This window comes from Ostrinia furnacalis, unplaced genomic scaffold, assembly GCF_004193835.3.
Source record: "Ostrinia furnacalis isolate ACB-3 unplaced genomic scaffold, ASM419383v2 OfSCF1785, whole genome shotgun sequence".
NCBI classification, from domain to species: domain Eukaryota; kingdom Metazoa; phylum Arthropoda; class Insecta; order Lepidoptera; family Crambidae; genus Ostrinia; species Ostrinia furnacalis.
In genome coordinates, this window is record NW_021132024.1 from 37,396 (window position 1) to 55,983 (window position 18,588).

Below are 18,588 nucleotides of genomic sequence, written 5' to 3' on the forward strand. Positions count from 1 at the left end.
CTCTGTCTGTCTGTCTGTCTGTCTGTCTGTCTGTTACGCTTTCCCGCTTAAACCTCGCAACCGATTTTGATGAAATTTGGCATAGAGATAGTTTGAGTCCCGGGAAAGAACATAGGATAGTTTTTATCCCGGTTTTTGAAACAGGGACGCGCGCGATAAAGTTTTTCTGTGACAGACAAAATTCCACGCGGGCGAAGCCGCGGGCGGAAAGCTAGTTTTTACATAAATTAATCTATAACTTCTTACTTAATGCAACACATTTCGTAGGCCTATACATTTTTCTTGTAATCTTTTCAATGATTGTGCCGTAGTAGCGCAATGCGTGAAGTGCGTATCTTGATCGTTGAGTGATATCCACTTGAGCTGTAAGCCAGACGTAAGTAGCTATCTAAAAGGCCATTGCCACTTGAAATATTGGCACACTGCTCATTGCGTTATTATCACTGTCTGAGGTAGGTATGACAGAGGACATCTCTTATCAGAGGTCCTGGCTTCGATTCCCAAATGAAAAAGAAACTTTCCGTTTAACTTCGGTTAGGACATTACAATCTTGAATGAATCAGATTGTTGTAGGTAGGTATTTAGGTAATAAATAAAAAATAATAATTTATTTAGTTTGTAAATAATATTTAGTTTAATTCACTAAAAGTATCACAGCTACGAATTAAAATTAATAATTCAAAATATGTAGTCACAATAACTGTTTCATGTTATTATACAATAAAATATTTTATTTTTTCGATTTTCCGTAAAAGCCTAGAAAAACTTTAATATACGTATTGGTTTGTTTAAAAATGCTTATAATAGGTAAATTAAGATAAACAATCATAACTTAAGACTGTGCTAATTTAATTTTACGGGTAGCTCTTACAACCGAACGAACTTTTTCAAATCAACCTTCAAAGACTGACAGCAAAAAGAAAAAGTCGGAGCGCGATTTATTTTCTGTGAAAATGTCAACGCTGCGGACGGTACTCGCGAATAAAGCTGATATTGAAATCGTAATCTTGGAGGCAAACGGCTGATACTGGCCGTCGGAGCAGCCACTACCGCTGACACCGCGCCGCCGCGCAGTCGCCATGACCAAAACCAAGGACTCCGTGGACCTGGACTCCATCCTGGCCGAGCTGGGCCAGTTCGGACGCTACCAGATCCAGAACTACTGCTTCATCCTGCTGCCGATCATGTTCAGTGCTGTGTACAATGGACAGTACATCTTTGCGGCTGCCAACATGGATTACAGGTACCGTTTTTGATTGTTTTGATTCGAAAGTGATTTTTGACTCGGATTTGATAAGCTATTCAGGCGTTTAGGGATGCAAATTAAAGCCATAGATGTTCGTTAGAAACAGAAATAAATAACAATTGCATGAACCTTTTTATGTAACTTAGGTACACTAATCTATTCCAAAACATGAAATCTGTTGGTACAATAACATATTTCTTAGATACATACTTATTTAAAACACGATTCGACAGGGTATGTTGTGGTAATCAAAGTAAAAAACTAAATTGAATTAATATATTATTACTTATTGATTGATAAAATCGTCGAAATTCTTGTGAGGATTAGTATTGACCTAATGTATTCAGTACGATTAGTGCAACTGGTGATAACCGAGATAGCTTTCGTAATCTGCAAGTGGCGGACTTAATTATTGCTGACAACACTCAATACATTAATATGTATGTCATCGATCATCCAAATCCCGGAACTAAGAACGAACATTGTGAGAAGTAAGTTGTCTATCTACTTCTAAAAATATACTAGTGTTGTAAAGAGGTAGGTATAGTTTGAACTGATAGACAAATTTAAATCAAGTAAATGTACTAAAAAAGGTATTATAAACTATCACGGAGGGACTAAACCGTTTCAATACCTACTCCTGATTTCCGTTCAGAAAGCCGATAAACCCATATAGGTACTTAGGTGTAAATTTTAGTTTTGTCAGCCTTGTTTACAAGATTATCAATTTCTTGGCTAGACTCGCGCGGGCAATATTGTTCGTTTCTCTGCATTCGTACCTACTATGTTTGTGGCTGAACATCCCTAGAAGTATTGACTATCTGGTCACGAGCGCGACAATCCACATCAATGAGGCTCGCTAAAAAGGAGACAGTACTGTTACTGTATGGTATTCCATAGCAAGGTTTGTTGTTTGACTACCAATACAAATTATTATGAGGTGAATCTGATGGGTATCTAATTACCTACTAACTTAGGCCCAGAACAGACGGTGAAACGCAACTGCAACGAAACTGCAACTTTGTGATGATTCTGATGAATGAAACTGAAACTGAAAGTTTCAAACTGGTTGCGTCATGTGTCATGGTCTCTCAACGGACGCTATGGCAGAAACTTAGATGCAACTCAAAAGTAACTAGTAGTTGCAGTTTCGTTGCAGTTGCGTTTCACCGTCTGTTCTGGGCCTTACTTACTAATTATTTTTCTTGCAAAGAAATACGATGACTGGGATAATGATGTAGGAAATGTGCAACCATAATTTGTGAAGTTACGAATATTCATTCATATTTCAATCCACGAAGGAGAAACGGGGTATAACCGCGGGTAACATGAAAATAACGAATTTACCATCGCACCTATGTAACATGTAACGAATCGAAAGTAAACAAACAAACAGCAGCCTTGTATATGGACTGGCCTTATTGTCTGCGCAAATTATTATCATAGATTAAATAATAATTGTAACAGTAATAAGTGACTATAGGTAAGTACTTCGGGTGTTAATGTCCATGCTCATCACACGTTTGCCCTGGGCTCTGATATGGTTTGTAGTCCGATGTGCGAACCACCAGGGGCAGTCTTCCAATTCCAAAGGCCGTCGCGTCGCACATCGTCATTTCAGCATTGATAACGACGATTATTTCTATGTAACGAATTTGGCGTATCGTTAGCCGTTACTTAGGCACTATGTTAGGAAACTGTTTGTCACAAAAGGTATTATTATTATCATCGCTGATTTATTGACATTGATAAAGCAATTAATTAAACACGTTTTCTCATTTCCCGACTGAACTTTAATTGGCTTTAATGGAAAATTATTATGAATTTGTACATTGTTACTTTACTGATTTACTCTATTGTTTACTTGTCTTATACTTTATTACTATCATAGTTTCTCATATTTTATAACAATATTTAATCAAATAAAACCATAAATTGCTTAAAACAACCTCATTGACGTAATACTCTGTATGTCTGTATGTAATTTTCCAGGATAATTTATGTTGTATTAAAAAATAAATTACATTTTAGTAGGGTAGAATATAATGTGGAAAATTCATGTTACAAACATTTTCGCACGGCAAAGTCATTGTAGTTACAGTCTCGGCCATGAAAAAATAGATGTTCCAAGTAAAATAGCATGCCAGTATCAAGGTTGGTCATAAAATGTACCTACCGTCATCTGAATATACCTTTAGAGTAGGCGCACACCGTTGATTTTTAGTTGGTCGATAGTTGTGCCCGATTTTAAATTGTATGAAGAATCGGCCAAATCGACTCGGCGTAGTGTGCGCACTTCCATACATGCCCATACTGATCAACTGCCCGACTAAACTATCGGCCGACGAAAAATCAACGGTGTGCGCCTACTCTTACTTTTGTAACAGCATGGACAAACTAGTATCTTCCATCCTCGGTCAATAAAGTTATCAATTCTTCAATGAAGTTTTCATGCAAATTCACGATTAGTACACACAAGACTTCGATCCGATTAACTTAATCAACGAGCTGATAAGGTCAATCCATATCGATTAAAATAGGATTATGAGATCCGTTCATTGGTCTTGTTAGAGTTAATTTTATCAATGACGTTTACATTCAAATTGATTTTCAACGGCTACCTTTATTATTAAGATCCATATATAAGAGTGACAGAGGCCTTGGATGAGAATGAGTTCAGCAGCATCTTTCAGTTAGATTCTCGAACGATCAATCAAAATCAAAATCAAAATCAAAATCACAAATATTTATTCAGTTTAGACCACAAGTGGCACTTATGAACGTCAACGTCAAACGTCAATATTAGTGGGGTAGCTGAAAATGTTGCGCTACAGGTTTCAGCAGACAGGACTGATGCTATGTAGAGCTCTAAATAAAATGCCTAGATCCTCAGATCAAACACAGGCTTTAGTTAATTAACAACCTACTTCGGTATCCATCCTAAGAACTAGAGATGAAACGGATATCCGGTAACTATCCGGTAGGCCGGATATCCGGCCTAAATTTACTATCCGGCCGGATACCGGATAGTAACTCACTATCCGGCCGGATACCGGATATNAAATATTAGTGGGGTAGCTGAAAATGTCGCGCTACAGGTTTCAGCAGACAGGACTGATGCTATGTAGACCTCTAAATAAAATGCCTAGATCCTCAGATCAAACACAGGCTTTAGTTAATGAACAACCCACTTCGGTATCCATCCTAAGAACTCATGGTTTTGCTTAAAAATTTTCCGCTGCTTGCCTTATATTAGCTCAATTCGATTTAATTAACATTTTTGAGCCATAAAAAATGTTGACTCTGCTGAATTGAAAGCCTCCTGAATGATGACTCGAAAGAAGTGCTTTGTTAAAATTACCTATACTTTTTTAAGTGTTAAAACGATTAATTGAAAAACTTGAAACTTTTTATCGGCTCGTTACGCGTGGCTACTTCAGGAGCAATTACCTTAGATAATCTGTTACAATTTTATTTTTATTTTACTTGGGAAGTAAGTATCTAATGGTTTTTGTTTGCAATAATCGTTATTATTCTTATTGCTGTGTAATTTTATTTCAACGATAAGTATAATATACCTAAGTAAATAAAATTACCTATCTTGACACATTTTAAAATAATAATTGCATAAACTAGGTAGACACCTACTTACTTGGTAGATTTTGAATATGATTTTTTATGGGTAATGGAGGAAAAATTTAACACGAAACGTCTAGGAAAACTACGGGTGATAGTTAAAAGGTTCTTCTTGTCTAGTTTTTTCCTGTTTCATTAAAGTTGCGGCAGACGCACCGCAGCCGCTTCCTTCCTTGTGAGATTCGTCGCCGGCTGGCATCGTCGCCGGCTGGCATTGGCCTTGCCGCCTTATTAGTGTTAAAACTAGACTAAGATCTCGTTTGTATCGATGCAGTGGGGCCATTGCGTCGGCGGGTCATGCTCAGTGCAAGTGAATGGAACAGTTTGCTTTTTTCAGTCAAGATTTTCATGTAAAATATTCCGTAAATAAAAATAAGCTCTGCCTGATTAAGTGTATCGCACGCCCCGTGCCAGAGTGCCAAGTTTTTTTTGTTTAGCAAAATCTAGTTAGTACTTATCTATCAGAGCTGATTCATTTTATTTTATTTAGGTATAGTACACAGCTCAATATCAGATTGGAATACAATATGTTTTTTAAAATATTTTTTACATAGGCAGCATTGTAAATTATTTTTACCTCCTGTACCTAATTCTTACATTTAACAATCTCGTTCAGGTCCTAGCAACGTGGTTCCAATAGCCCACATGCTTGGACCTAGCAATTCAATCTTATACTTCAATTAGTTACTTGTTGTAATTGCAAGTTTTATTACACGGTTTACCAATTGAATATCCGCGATTTTAATGTCGGCAAGTCGCACGGCATCAGTTCCAAGATTGCTGTCACTAACGACCAGCATCCTGCTCTAATGTGGCAAACCAAGGAATTACGAAACCAGCGGTTCCTGTTGTTGTCCCTGATTGCGAGACGGTCTGGAATATACGAGTAGGTAGGTACCTATGTCGCTCTTTTGGGGCCTTACCTACGTTGTAAATAAGTAGGTTCATTACCTACAATTTAATACCCCTGTTAGCACCTCCAAGTTGTAACTTAAAGTGGGCTCCACCACATTAGCTTATGGATGTATAGTCCAGTCATTTGGTAGTTTTACCTGGAATGTTTTCCGGAAGTAATGAAAAACTTTCCAGGTAAAGCCATCATTTTGTACCAAATGACTGGACTATTAATCACATAAATAATTTTGGCCAGCCTATCAAACGAAGTAAGATGAATTTTGCGTAAGCTATGAATTAGATCGTTAATTATAAAATAAAATTTATTTATACATAGAACTTAATAAATGTTGTTGAAGTTGCTGTAGTGCTTTTGAAATGTTTTCAGAATTGTTATTTAAACAGAAGGTTTAATTTAAAATAAGTGTTTCTAAAAGACTACTTACGTTGAATTTTTAAAGTAATTTTCCTCTCTAAGAAGGTGACTCGTTACCATAAATGCACCATTGCTGTGATAAAAACAACATTTCCTTATGTTTTGAATATTAAAATCTCGCTCAGTCTTAAATTGTTGCAAAAAAACACTAGTTTAAATTGTATTATTAAAAAAAACACTAGTTTAATTTACCTGTCTTGACAAAGTTATTAGACTACTTGTAAAACTAGAGGTACATTATTATATAGGTATAATTTAGTTACGTATCGCATTTTATGAAACAAAAATACATGAAAAAGCTAGGGTGGCAAACAGGTTTTTGTATGAAAGGTAAAAAAGGACTATTTTTAAAATATCTAAATATTTGGTAATAAGTAGGATTATAGCTATAATTCTTCGTTATCTTAAAGATTAATAGTCATCCTTCAAAATTGTGTGTGTTTTTTTTGTGTGATGATTTATAAATATAAAACTTTTGAACTGTTTCAAAGCACACTTTTTTTTTTCAAAATGTACATTTTTTTTGAGAAATACTCATTACTTACTTTGTTTATTTATTATTAACCAACTATAAATAAATCAATTAACTAACTGCCAAATTGGATACGCAAAAATAATAGTATGTACTACATCCGACTAATACATATTATGTGTTGTTAATTACACCCTTTACCCACAAATAAAATAAAAACAGTACAAAATGTACCGCACATAATCAGAATTACCTACATAATAATATTAATTTGAGAGTTCAGGTACACAAAATGAAGTAGCTACAGTAAAACTGGTGCATTTGTTACCAGATGCAAGGTGCCCGAGTGCGAGGCGTCCCCGCCCCAGCTGTCCACCAACGGCTGGGGCGTGTGGGCGCTGCCCGAGGGCGGCGGCCGCTGCGAGCGCCTCAAGCCCCTCGGGGAATCCTGCAGCCCCGACTCCTTCCACGTCAACCAGACCGTCGCCTGCAACGCCTGGGTGTACGAGAGCACGAATACCATCGTTGGCGAGGTGAGTGTATAGGAACATGAAGAGGTGAAGAACATTCATACACATTATGGTTTGCTTGAGCCTTACGTCTTATGGTGCGTCCATATTGGGCGAACGGCCTCGCGCGGCACGCTGGTCATCCTACTCACCCTGCTCTTGAGTGAGCAGGATGTCGAGTTTGCCGCGCGAGCCCGTCGCCCAGTGTAGACGCACCATTACGTGAATGCTCCCGATTTGTGTCCGTCTATCATCAAATACTTATCTCGTCTCGATTTAAGTATTGATAGTATCAAATGTGTCACAATGTGCATTGTATAATGTGCAAGAAATAAAAGAGAGTTCTTTCTAATTAATTACTACTTTCATCGAATGGGATCACAGGTCGAGTCCTTGAAAGAACACATTGCGTTTAGTAATTGCATATTTAATTACTTTAAAGTACCACTCACTGTTAACTAAGCTGTTGTATATTGCGTTTCAATTGGATTTATTGATTACAACCACCACATGAGTAATTTTGATAAATTATATTCTCTGTGTTTCAAGATTAGTTTTATCGAAGAAAGGTAGATTATAGACAGAGATTATATTTTCAAGTTTTAACTGATTGATCACCTTTCAGTTTTTAAAATACTTATAGCAACTTGCTTAAATGATATTTACGAGTAAAACCATAAATATTATTGCCTGCCTTATCAGTAGGTATGCTTTTTCCTGTGTGAATTTGTAAGAGCTCTAAACAGGCCTTTCAAAAGATGCCTAAACTCATAATTTACTCGTTAGTTGAAGCCCATGGGCCTCTATGAAACTAAATGAAAATAGACGCTTGCTCGGAATTCTGCTATTTAGCTGCGCAGTGCGCCGCACATGAAAGTAATTATTCTTCATCGTCTTCGAGTATTGCTTGATTTTTCATAGATAATAAAACAATAACAGTATGTTTTTAGTGATTTTATTAAACCGACTGCACTATAAAATATTATGCCGTTGCAATAACCATCGAAGAGGGATTAGCAGCACTACCAAATATACGAAGATAAGGGTTAATGAAGACACTTCGTATAAAGCCCTAAACCGATAGAACAAAATAATGATGCTTTGATGACAGAATGATTAATTAAAGAGTCAGGGATTAGGCGTTGTTATAATATACAGGGTGTCCCAAAAACAATGGATAACCCTGTAACCATCGATAGGCCTCGCCATGATCTCCCTCACGTCCATTTTTGACCCCAGTAAAAATATCACCGATTTCAAGATTTTTAAGTTTTTGTGCATTTTTAGAAAATTGCCACCTGCGATTACTTTTTCTCATGCCATTTCTACAAATGAGGATACTTTTCAATCTAGTTTTTTTCTTTATCACAAGGGATAGTTGGGCTATCAAAAGAAAAGATCAAAGTTCAACAAACTAGTTTGAAAGTATGAAAATTTTAAGAAATTGCAGAAGAGAAGAAAAAATTAATTCATTGTCTTGCACTTTTGATCACCCATCGTGTAAAAAAAATGTAGGAAGACCATCGTTCCCATTACCTTAAAAACTTCCTTGGTTAATTGAGATTCTGAAAAGGTATCACAAGCCTATGTATACTGTATTATTTTTATCTTATGGCTACTTGAATAGCAACTAGTATGAAAACTGCAAAAATGAGTTTTTCTCGTAATAGTTAAACTAGGACTGCATAGTGGCATTAAATACAAATGGATACTTTTTAGCGTAGGAATTTTAATAAAGCAACATTTTATCATCATCATCATCATCATTTCAGCCGTAGGACGTCCACTGCTGAACATAGGCCTGTACCCCAATGATTTTCATAATGACCGCTTGGTAGCGGCCTGTATACAGCACCTTCCTGCTTATCTTTATGAGGTCGTCGGTCCACTTTGTAGGTGGACGTCCTACGATGCGCTCTCCGGTACGTAGCCTCCACTTGAACCCTGCTTAGGGAGTCACCTTCAGAAATCCGCCGATGCAGCGATGGCTCACCAATTTTATTCGAGCAAAAGTCCTCTCACATTATTTACCAACAGCGCAAGAGTCAGAAATCTTAGGGATCCCTTAGTACGATTCCAGAAAAAAAAGTCTAATAAGTTTTTACTGGTGATATGTTTCAGTTTGATATGGCGTGCCAAGAATGGCGGCGGACCTTGGTAGGCACGATCCACAGCGTAGGCCTCTTCGCCGCTCTGCCCCTCACAGCCTACGTTTCTGACACGTAAGTTGATTCATATTCAAGTATAATTCATAAATTCACATCATGGGACGACCCGATTCATTGACTACTTGGATATAATTCCTACGCAAGCTAGATCAAGCAGCCATAGAATTTTTCTAGGAATTTGATGTGTTTTTATAATTAGGGGTGGCGCCTAGTAGTGAGCCTCAACAGTAAGGCGATTATCATACTGCACCGCGCTCCGCCGCGGTCCGCGTGGCGACATATAACGAATAACGAATCCCGCGCGCAAACGCGTTGTTAGTGTGTTGTGCCGCGCGTGTTTTCTACACAAACTGAGGTACTTGCATACACTGATTAAATCTGTCTTCCCGCGCACCGCGGCGGAGCTCGGTGCAGTGTGATAATCGCCGAATGTTATTGTAACAAGTGGAATGGGCTCTCTTCGTAATTTTCATAAAATCATAATAAAATTTTCAGCTGGGGTCGTCGCACAGCGTTTGTACTCACCGCAGTGTCGGCGGGCGTCATGGGGCTGATCCGGTCGTTCTCGACCAACTACATCACGTACCTGGTCTTCGAGTTCCTCGACCCTATGCTGGGGTCTGGGGTCTACAGCAGTGGCTTTATTCTTGGTATGTTCACAAGCTGTCAACGAAGCTCTTAGCTAAAGTACGGCGAACTAGCAGCGATACAAAAGGTCGATTCGACTGTCGAACTGACAATCTATTCTGTGTCTTCTCGTCTTGTGTATTTGTCGTAATGTCTCGTTCTCCCGCCAAAATATGTCATGTCAAAGTGAAACCCTTAGGCTGGGTTGCACCATCTTACTTTAACTTTGACAAACGTCAAAAATCTGTCAAATTCCATACAAAAATCACCGGTTATCGTCATGTTACCGTTAAAGATAGGTGGTGCAACCCACCCCTACTATTCAAACTGACCATGACATTGGGTTTGTTTACATTTGGTATCGCTTCTCGTTTGGCCGTACTTTAGACTACAATATTGATCAATATTTTTTTAATTAGAAAAATATTTTATATTTTTCTCTTTTTATTTCTAGCTCTTGAAATGGTTGGTCTCAACAGGCGAGTTCTCGGAGGAAACATCATCTCATGTTCCTTCGCTCTGGGTCAAGTATCCCTAGCGCTGGTCGCTTGGGGCATCCCCTACTGGCGGACCCTCACAAGGGTTCTTTATGCACCTTCTCTACTCTTTATATTCTACTTCTTTGTCATCGAGGAAAGTGTAAGGTGGCTACTCAGCAAGGGTAACAAGAAAGAAGCTGCCCGAATCATTTTCAAAGCAGCCAAAATTAATAAGAAAAAGTTATCACCTGAATCTATAAAACAGTTAACGGAAGAGCCTCACCAGGAGGATTCTAAGCCGACTCACACAGAAATACACCCAATCGCACCTGAGAAGAAGGAAAGGTCTTTAACGATGCAAGTGCTGAGATCTAGAATCATGTTGTCTCGGATATTCATTTGCTCGTTCTGGTGGATCACCGTGACGTTCATCTACTACGGGCTGTCCATCAACTCGGTGTCGCTGGCCGGCAACATGTACGTGAACTACATCCTCACGTGCCTGGTGGAGATCCCGGGCTACTGCATCAGCGTCATCACGCTGGACCGCTTCGGTCGGAAGGGCTCCATCATGACAGCGTTCTTCATTTGCGGGATTTCACTCGTCTCACTGCCGTTTGTGCCAGCCGGTAAGTGTATAGTTACTTCTTTGTATTTAGATTTTGCCTTTATTACATAATTACCATTAGTAGACACACTAAAGTTAACACACAAGTAAAGTAAGATAGCCAGTTCCTCCGTGGTTGAGGATTTCGGGTGAAGCTCGCTTCCACCTTCGGCCTGATTGTCACTTACCATCAGGTGAGATACAGGCCAAGAGCTTCCTCGTTGTGGATAACAAAAATACATGTATGCCTGTAGAAAATATGTAGTACATTACAAAGTTCATTACGTAGTTGACTGATAAAAAAATATCGCTAGTCTTAGCTCCATGTAGACGTAGCGTTGCATTCCAGGTCTAGCCTGGCTGCTGACGTCGCTGAACATGCTGGGCAAGCTGTGCATCAGCATGGCCTTCAGCAGCATCTACATCTACACGTCGGAGCTGTTCCCCACGGCCGCGCGCCACCGCCTGCTGGGGCTGTGCTCCATGGTCGGCAGGGTGGGCTCGATCGTTGCGCCGCAAACGCCACTGCTGGTCAGTACAATATTTGGAATACTCACGCAATATACCGTCATAACGCCACTGCTGGTCAGTACAATATTTGGAATACTCACGCAATATACCGTCATAACGCCACTGCTGGTCAGTACAATATTTGGAATACTCACGCAATATACCGTCGTAACGCCACTGCTGGTCAGTACAATATTTGGAATACTCACGCAATATACCGCCATAACGCCACTGCTGGTCAGTACAATATTTGGAATACTCACGCAAAATACCGTCATAACGCCACTGCTGGTCAGTACAATATTTTGAAAACTCCCCCAGTATATTCATTGGACCTCCTTTTACAAAAGCTCTTAGGTACTGCAGAAGTTGAAGAAAGAACAGGTTTGGAAAAAAATGGATTCATGAGTCTTAACTGTTGCCTTACTAGATGGTAACGTAATAAATATAGATAGGTAAGTAACTGTCTAAAATTGAGGGTAGATACTAAAGTCAATCAATTTCTAAGCAAAGTTGTGCTGATATTCTTAAATGAAAGTCATTTATAATAGGAGAAGACCTGCGTGACGATAGAACAATATTTCTAGAAAATTTCAACCATTCATATTGACGACCTTTCTAAAAAAAATGTATTACCAGGAGTGGCGAAGTATTCAAATTCTTTATAAGCGTAGGCTTATTCCCAAAATAGCCCCGCCACCACTTCGGGTTTACATATTGGCTAGTCCTGAGAAGAAGAAAAACTCAGTATTGAAAGGCTTACAGCCTCACCGTTGCAGGCTGGTTCACGCTGGCGCTGCCGCTGCTGGGCAAGGCCACGATCAGCATGGTGTTCTGCTCGGTGTACATCTACACCATCGAGCTGGTGCCCACGCGCGGACGCCACTCGCTCATGGGGCTGTGCTCGATGTTCGGCCGCATCGGCAACGCGCTGGCGCCGCTCACCCCCATGTTGGTTGGTCGGTTAGTTCGTGTAGCCAGAATAGTGCTCTTGTAGAGTAGAAATTGGTCTTTAGAGTCGACAGAAACTGTGATGGTATTGGTTACCATCAATGGCGTAGGAGTACCCTCCTACGCTGTTCTTGCTAGATAATAATGTTTTAGTTTTGCGTGCTTCTTATGCAGACGTCAACGAATGGTAGTTTTTATTATGGTTTGTTTTATTTTTGTTATTTTAGTTTGAAAACAATGATGTAGTTTTCTAGTCTATAGGTAATTCCGTTAAGTAGATATTTTATTAAATCTGATTATTTTATTAATGTAAAACATCGTATTTCTATATCTCTCTCTCTTCTATTGTATATTTTAAGGTGAGTATCTAGAGCATTTACTTGTAACAGAACAACGAGCCGCTCTATGAAATGTTCTAGTATCAGAGTGAGTGTCACCCTTTCACGAACATAACGTTGTACATTTAACCTGTATTTTACCATTCGAAAGAACGTTACATTACACAGAAATTCTCTAATCTATACGCACCGTTGCATATGTATTTCTCCTAAATGGTAACCTTCAACCAATTTGACAGTACGAGTATGTCCCAATTACGTAATTTCAGGGCGATTCATAGTCATCTCTTCATGTAACCAGGTGCTTGAAACCTTTTATTTCTTCCAGATGACCTACATGGAGTCCCTGCCGTACCTGATCTTCGGCATCATGGCGGGCACGTCGGGCGTGCTGATGCTGTTCACGCCGGAGACGCTGCGCATGCGCCTGCCCGACACCGTGCGCCAGGCCGAGGACATCGCCGCCGCGCCGCGCACCAAGCGCCCGACTGACGTCATCGTCGACTGAGCCACACCGCCCTATGTCTGCCGGGCTCAGAACTAAACAGTGTCGCTTTCAACTGAGCTATACCTGTCAATGACTGCCGGGCTCAGAACTAAACAGTAGTGTCGCGGTCAACTCAGCTAAATCAGCTATACCTGTCCAAGTGTCTATATCTGTCGGTCTCAGAACTAAACAGTGTCGCGGTGAACTGAGCTATACCTGTCCATGTTTGCAGGGCTCAGAACTAAACAGTGCCACGGTTGACTGAGCTTTACCTGTCCATGTATGCCGGGCTCAGAACTAAACAGTGTCACGGTCCACTGAGCTATACCTGTCCTTGTTTGCCGGTCTCAGAACTAAACAGTGTCACGGTCAACTGAGCTATACCTGTCCTTGTTTGCCGGTCTCAGAACTAAACAGTGTCGCGGTCGACTGAGCTATTCCTGTCCTTGTTTGCCGGGCTCAGAACTAAACAGTGTCGCGGTCAACTGAGCTATACCTGTCCTTGTTTGACGGGCTCAGAACTAAACAGTAGTGTCGCGGTCAACTCGGCTATACCTGTCCAAGTGTCTATATCTGCCGGTCTCAGAACTAAACAGTGTCGCGGTGAACTGAGCTTTACCTGTCCTTGTCTGCCGGTCTCGGAACTAAACAGTGTCGCTTTCAACTGAGCTATACCTGTCAATGACTGCCGGGCTCAGAACTAAACAGTGTCGCGGTTGACTGAGCAATACCAATCCATGTATGCCGGTCTCAGAACTAAACAGTGTCATGGTCAACTGAGCTATACCTGTCCACGTCTACCGGTCTCGGGACTAAACAGTGCCGCGGTCAACTGAGCTTTGCCTGTCCACGTCTGCTGGTCTCAGAACAAAACAGTGTCACGGTCAACTGAGCTATACTTGTCCACGTCAGCCGGTCTCAGAACTAAACAGTGTCACGATTGACTGAGCTATGTCTGTCCATGTTTGCCGGGCTCAGAACTAAACAGTGTAGCAGTCGACTGAGATATACCAGACCAAGTGTCCATGTCTGCCGGTTTCAGACCTAAACAGTGCCGCAGTCAACTGATATATCCAAGTGTCCATGTCTGCCAGTTTCAGAACTAAACAGTGTCACGGTTGACTGAGCTGCTATCTACATCCATCCAACTCAGTCTCGAACTGTTTTAATGACCCCTATCTATTGCCAATGACTTCCAGTTTCATACGTTTCGTGTCTAAAAAACCCAGTGAATTGCATTTTTACATTGAAGTTCTGCTGTCAATGCTTGAGTTCTGTATTATGAAACGACACTCAAGATTAGATTCAAGATTGATTGACGGATCTATTATACTCTTGATCATTTACACTCCTGAATCAATGATGGAATAATTAAGATTTCCTATATTCTACCCTGGTTATAAATTTATTTTTTAGTGTCGTTTCATTATGAAATGAATGTTCTACATAATTCAAATAAGTTCGCGGTAATGGAAACATACTCTTTATAGAGGATAGAGTAAGCAACAAAGTTTATTTTTGATTATAAATAAAAATAACTACAACTTTAAATGTATTATAGGTATAGGCTTTGTAAATTATAATGAGCTTTTTAATGACCTACGTACGAATGCTGCTGGAAAATTTGTCTAGTATTTAAACATACGTAACCGAGTATCACTTTACAGAAACAATAAACAACAAATACAAATAATTATAATTAGTTATGTGTATTGTGATGTCCTTTTAAGAAATATTTAAACCGAGTTATCTTAGACTTTTCTTTTATTATATTAATAATTTTTAACCAAAGGTGTTTAAGATATAATTTATGTGATATAATTAGTTTATAAATATCATGTATGTATTTTTATAATTTTCCTATATTGATTTCGTTTCTTAACAAAACAGCTTGAATGGATCAGGACAATTGAAATAATAGGGTTTTAAATTAAATCATAACACACATTTTGTGTTACTGATACTAAGAATGTATTACTTGTGTATTTAGCCGTAATTTGAGGCATATAATTTCCAATTGCGCTATAAAATCGTACATATCATACCTATATAACTGAGGTCAAGTGCTTCAAAATACGCTATAAGCGATGTCAGATGACTACCTGAACCTAATTAGACAGCTCCATTTTTTTTGCTTAAAATACTATTTTCATATTTTCATTATCTCTAGGAAGTTTGAAAATCCTTTTTATTTATGAGTGAACGGAAAAATATGCATGATACGGATACGTATGCCAAAGACTGAACGCAGAATGAGTTTATAATAATTGTAATGTTAGATATTTTATAATGTAATAATTTTATAATATGCAAAATATAAGAATCTTATTTCTTCTCAGTGTTTCATTTCAACATACCTACCTAGTTTGTACTAATCAATTGCAATCAACCAACAGGTACGTAGTTTGATTAAAATAACAAAACATTAGGGATTCTTATCACGCAATTATTTTTGATAATAAAATAAAGACATCAACGCGTGGATCAAAATTAAATTTCAAGTTAAAATTTTACTACATCAGAATCTCGAACCATCCCTAGAAACTATTAAGTATTTAAAATAGGTAGGCTATGTATTTTCGTTTTCCGACGATTACCATTTGAGAAAGTAGGTACTGTCTTTTTCTTCTGGCTTCAGCCAACGTAACGGCTACTACGTTTTTTCGAGCGAAAACGTAGTACTAATTACTATTTTAAGCTTGTAGTTTTAACGTATTGAATATTGTTTGTGTTGATTTATCATTATAATGCCACTATAAGTTTAATTGCGTTAAATTTTATTAGATAAACCAGTATCTAATACTTAAATCATAGGTAGGTAGGGACTTATTAAATACTAGCTTTCCGCCCGCGGCTTCGCCCGCGTGGAATTTTGTCTGTCACAGAAAAACTTTATCGCGCGCGTCCCTGTTTCAAAAACCGGGATAAAAACTATCCTATGTTCTTTCCCGGGACTCAAACTATCTCTATGCCAAATTTCATCAAAATCGGTTGCGAGGTTTAAGCGGGAAAGCGTAACAGACAGACAGACAGACAGACAGAGTTACTTTCGCATTTATAATATTATAGTTGGGATACATTAGTTTTTCGGTACAATTAATCAATTATTGTGATTGGAGTAGGTAAGATAATAATATGATCTAAGTATTAGGCATTTGTTTATCGGAGTGTGTATTATTTTGAAAACCAAAGTACAATACCGAACTCAAACTACATATGTCAATGACTGGACAATAGCATCAAATTCCAAGATTTTGAGGTAGGATAGTAAGATAATAGAATTAAAATTTTAGGTACTTTTTCTATTTCCGAACACGGTCTGATATTGCGAACACGGCCCTTAACAATCAGGGTTTGCACTACAAGCACAGATTATATAACAGTAGCAAGCTACAAGGTACTTGCGCTATAGGTTTTCCACTCAAAGACGCCTTCGATGTTTACCCACTGAGTCGCTACCTACCCTCTTAAGTCTAATGGCAGTGTTTGCTATGTAAGAGTACCATTATCTAAAGGGCAGTGTACTAGCACATAATAATAATACTAGGTATAGTACTTGTCATTCGTAATCTGCGGCGCCAACTCGTAGTAGGCACGGTGGACCCCTTCAATGTATTTAATGGGTATGAAGCAAGGGGCTTGCGAGCCCCTGGTTAATCAGTTGGTTCGTATGTATTACTTTGGTTCAATTACGAAAAGACCTCATAAATGGGAGTCTTATAGGCGACCTTGAACATCTTATTCACGAGTTTCAGGGATTTTGCTCATTATACCGCTTGTGATATGGTATCGGTTCTTATCACAAGGATTTACCGGTTCAGTTCATTATTTATTGCTTTATATTACAACTGTCTACAGTATTTTTGCGCACGGGTTATGCATAGCTTATTTTTATTGCTTTGATACCTAGAAATAACAATAACAATAAAAAATTGTTCTGAATTTGCTTTTATCGTATCCCAATGAGAATGTGACGTGCATCTTTATAGACATTCTACTATGAAAATGGAATATTCAAATCGCTATAATTTCTTAAAAAGCAAATATTTTTAATTTGTAATCGCACTTCTTTATACAACACTTCCTATATATATGTTACAGGAAATGTATGAATTCTAGGAATTGTATACTATTCCTAGGAAATGTATACAATTCCGAAGCTATTTAGGAAATGTATAAAATATTGCTTCAGAGATTTTTTAATACGCACATATCCTAGGACATGTATACTTTTCCTAGGAATTTTATAGAATTCCAATATTGTATTAGGAAATGTATAAAACTAAGCGGCACAAGCGCAGTCATGTGATTTGGTGCCCCTCAGTACGCCTAAAATTTTATTTAGACAAACCACATTGACCGATAGGTACTTTTAACTCACAACTATTGTTTAGCCTGAAAGTTGTTTTCGCACTGTTATACTTTGACTGAAAAAAATATTTGCCTATTGGCATACCTTTCTTATACACTCTAGTCTTCAGGCATTGAGGTAATTTGGACGAAAAGATGTTGCGTAGTTTCCCGAACGCTGCCCAGCCGAGTTGGATTCGACGATTGACCTCCTTCTCGAAATTGGACCTACCTAGCTGAATCGTTTGTCCGAGGTAGACATACTTGTCGACAATCTCGAGAATTGAGCTCCCAACTGAAACTGGATAGGGCGTAACATGGACATTCGACATAAGCTTCGTTTTGTCCATGTTCATCCTCAGGCCTACCTGTTGGGAAACTCGATTAAGGTCTTCGAGCATTGTGCCAAGATCTTCCAACGATTCTGCCATGACCACAATATCGTCGGCAAACCGAAGGTGAGTGATGTACTCGCCATTAATGTTTATGCCGAATCCTTTCCATTCCAGGAGTTTGAAAGCGTCTTCCAATGTTACTAGCTTTCCGCCCGCGGCTTCGCCCGCGTGGAATTTTGTCTGTCACAGAAAAACTTTATCGCGCGCGTCCCTGTTTCAAAAACCGGGATAAAAACTATCCTATGTTCTTTCCCGGGACTCAAACTATCTCTATGCCAAATTTCATCAAAATCGGTTGCGAGGTTTAAGCGGGAAAGCGTAACAGACAGACAGACAGACAGACAGAGTTACTTTCGCATTTATAATATTATAGTTGGGATACATTAGTTTTTCGGTACAATTAATCAATTATTGTGATTGGAGTAGGTAAGATAATAATATGATCTAAGTATTAGGCATTTGTTTATCGGAGTGTGTATTATT

At 38.8% G+C, this 18,588-nt stretch overlaps 2 protein-coding genes across 4 annotated transcripts in view; both read left to right on the plus strand.

The window, feature by feature from the left end:
- Positions 1 to 15,694, plus strand: part of LOC114353697 (organic cation transporter protein) — a 21,643-nt gene extending 5,949 nt beyond the window's left edge. The window contains exons 1-8 of one of the 3 annotated variants that reach the window (XM_028305771.1): positions 983 to 1,243; positions 7,016 to 7,217; positions 9,315 to 9,415; positions 9,857 to 10,011; positions 10,443 to 11,096; positions 11,424 to 11,605; positions 13,202 to 13,413; positions 13,470 to 15,694. In XM_028305771.1, coding sequence (XP_028161572.1) covers positions 1,080 to 1,243; positions 7,016 to 7,217; positions 9,315 to 9,415; positions 9,857 to 10,011; positions 10,443 to 11,096; positions 11,424 to 11,605; positions 13,202 to 13,381 — 1,638 coding nt within the window. In that variant the 5' untranslated portion in view covers positions 983 to 1,079 and the 3' untranslated portion in view covers positions 13,382 to 13,413; positions 13,470 to 15,694. Of the gene's footprint in view, positions 1 to 982; positions 1,244 to 7,015; positions 7,218 to 9,314; positions 9,416 to 9,856; positions 10,012 to 10,442; positions 11,097 to 11,423; positions 11,606 to 13,201 lie in introns of those variants that run through there. The other 2 variants (XM_028305770.1, XM_028305772.1) reach the window with 2 other exon arrangements.
- LOC114353698 (solute carrier family 22 member 15-like) lies at positions 12,303 to 12,745 on the plus strand. Its single transcript, XM_028305773.1, has one exon. The coding sequence runs from the start codon at positions 12,411 to 12,413 to the stop codon at positions 12,579 to 12,581; it is 171 nt and encodes a 56-aa protein (XP_028161574.1). The 5' UTR covers positions 12,303 to 12,410; the 3' UTR covers positions 12,582 to 12,745.
- Positions 15,695 to 18,588: the final 2,894 nt, after the last annotated feature.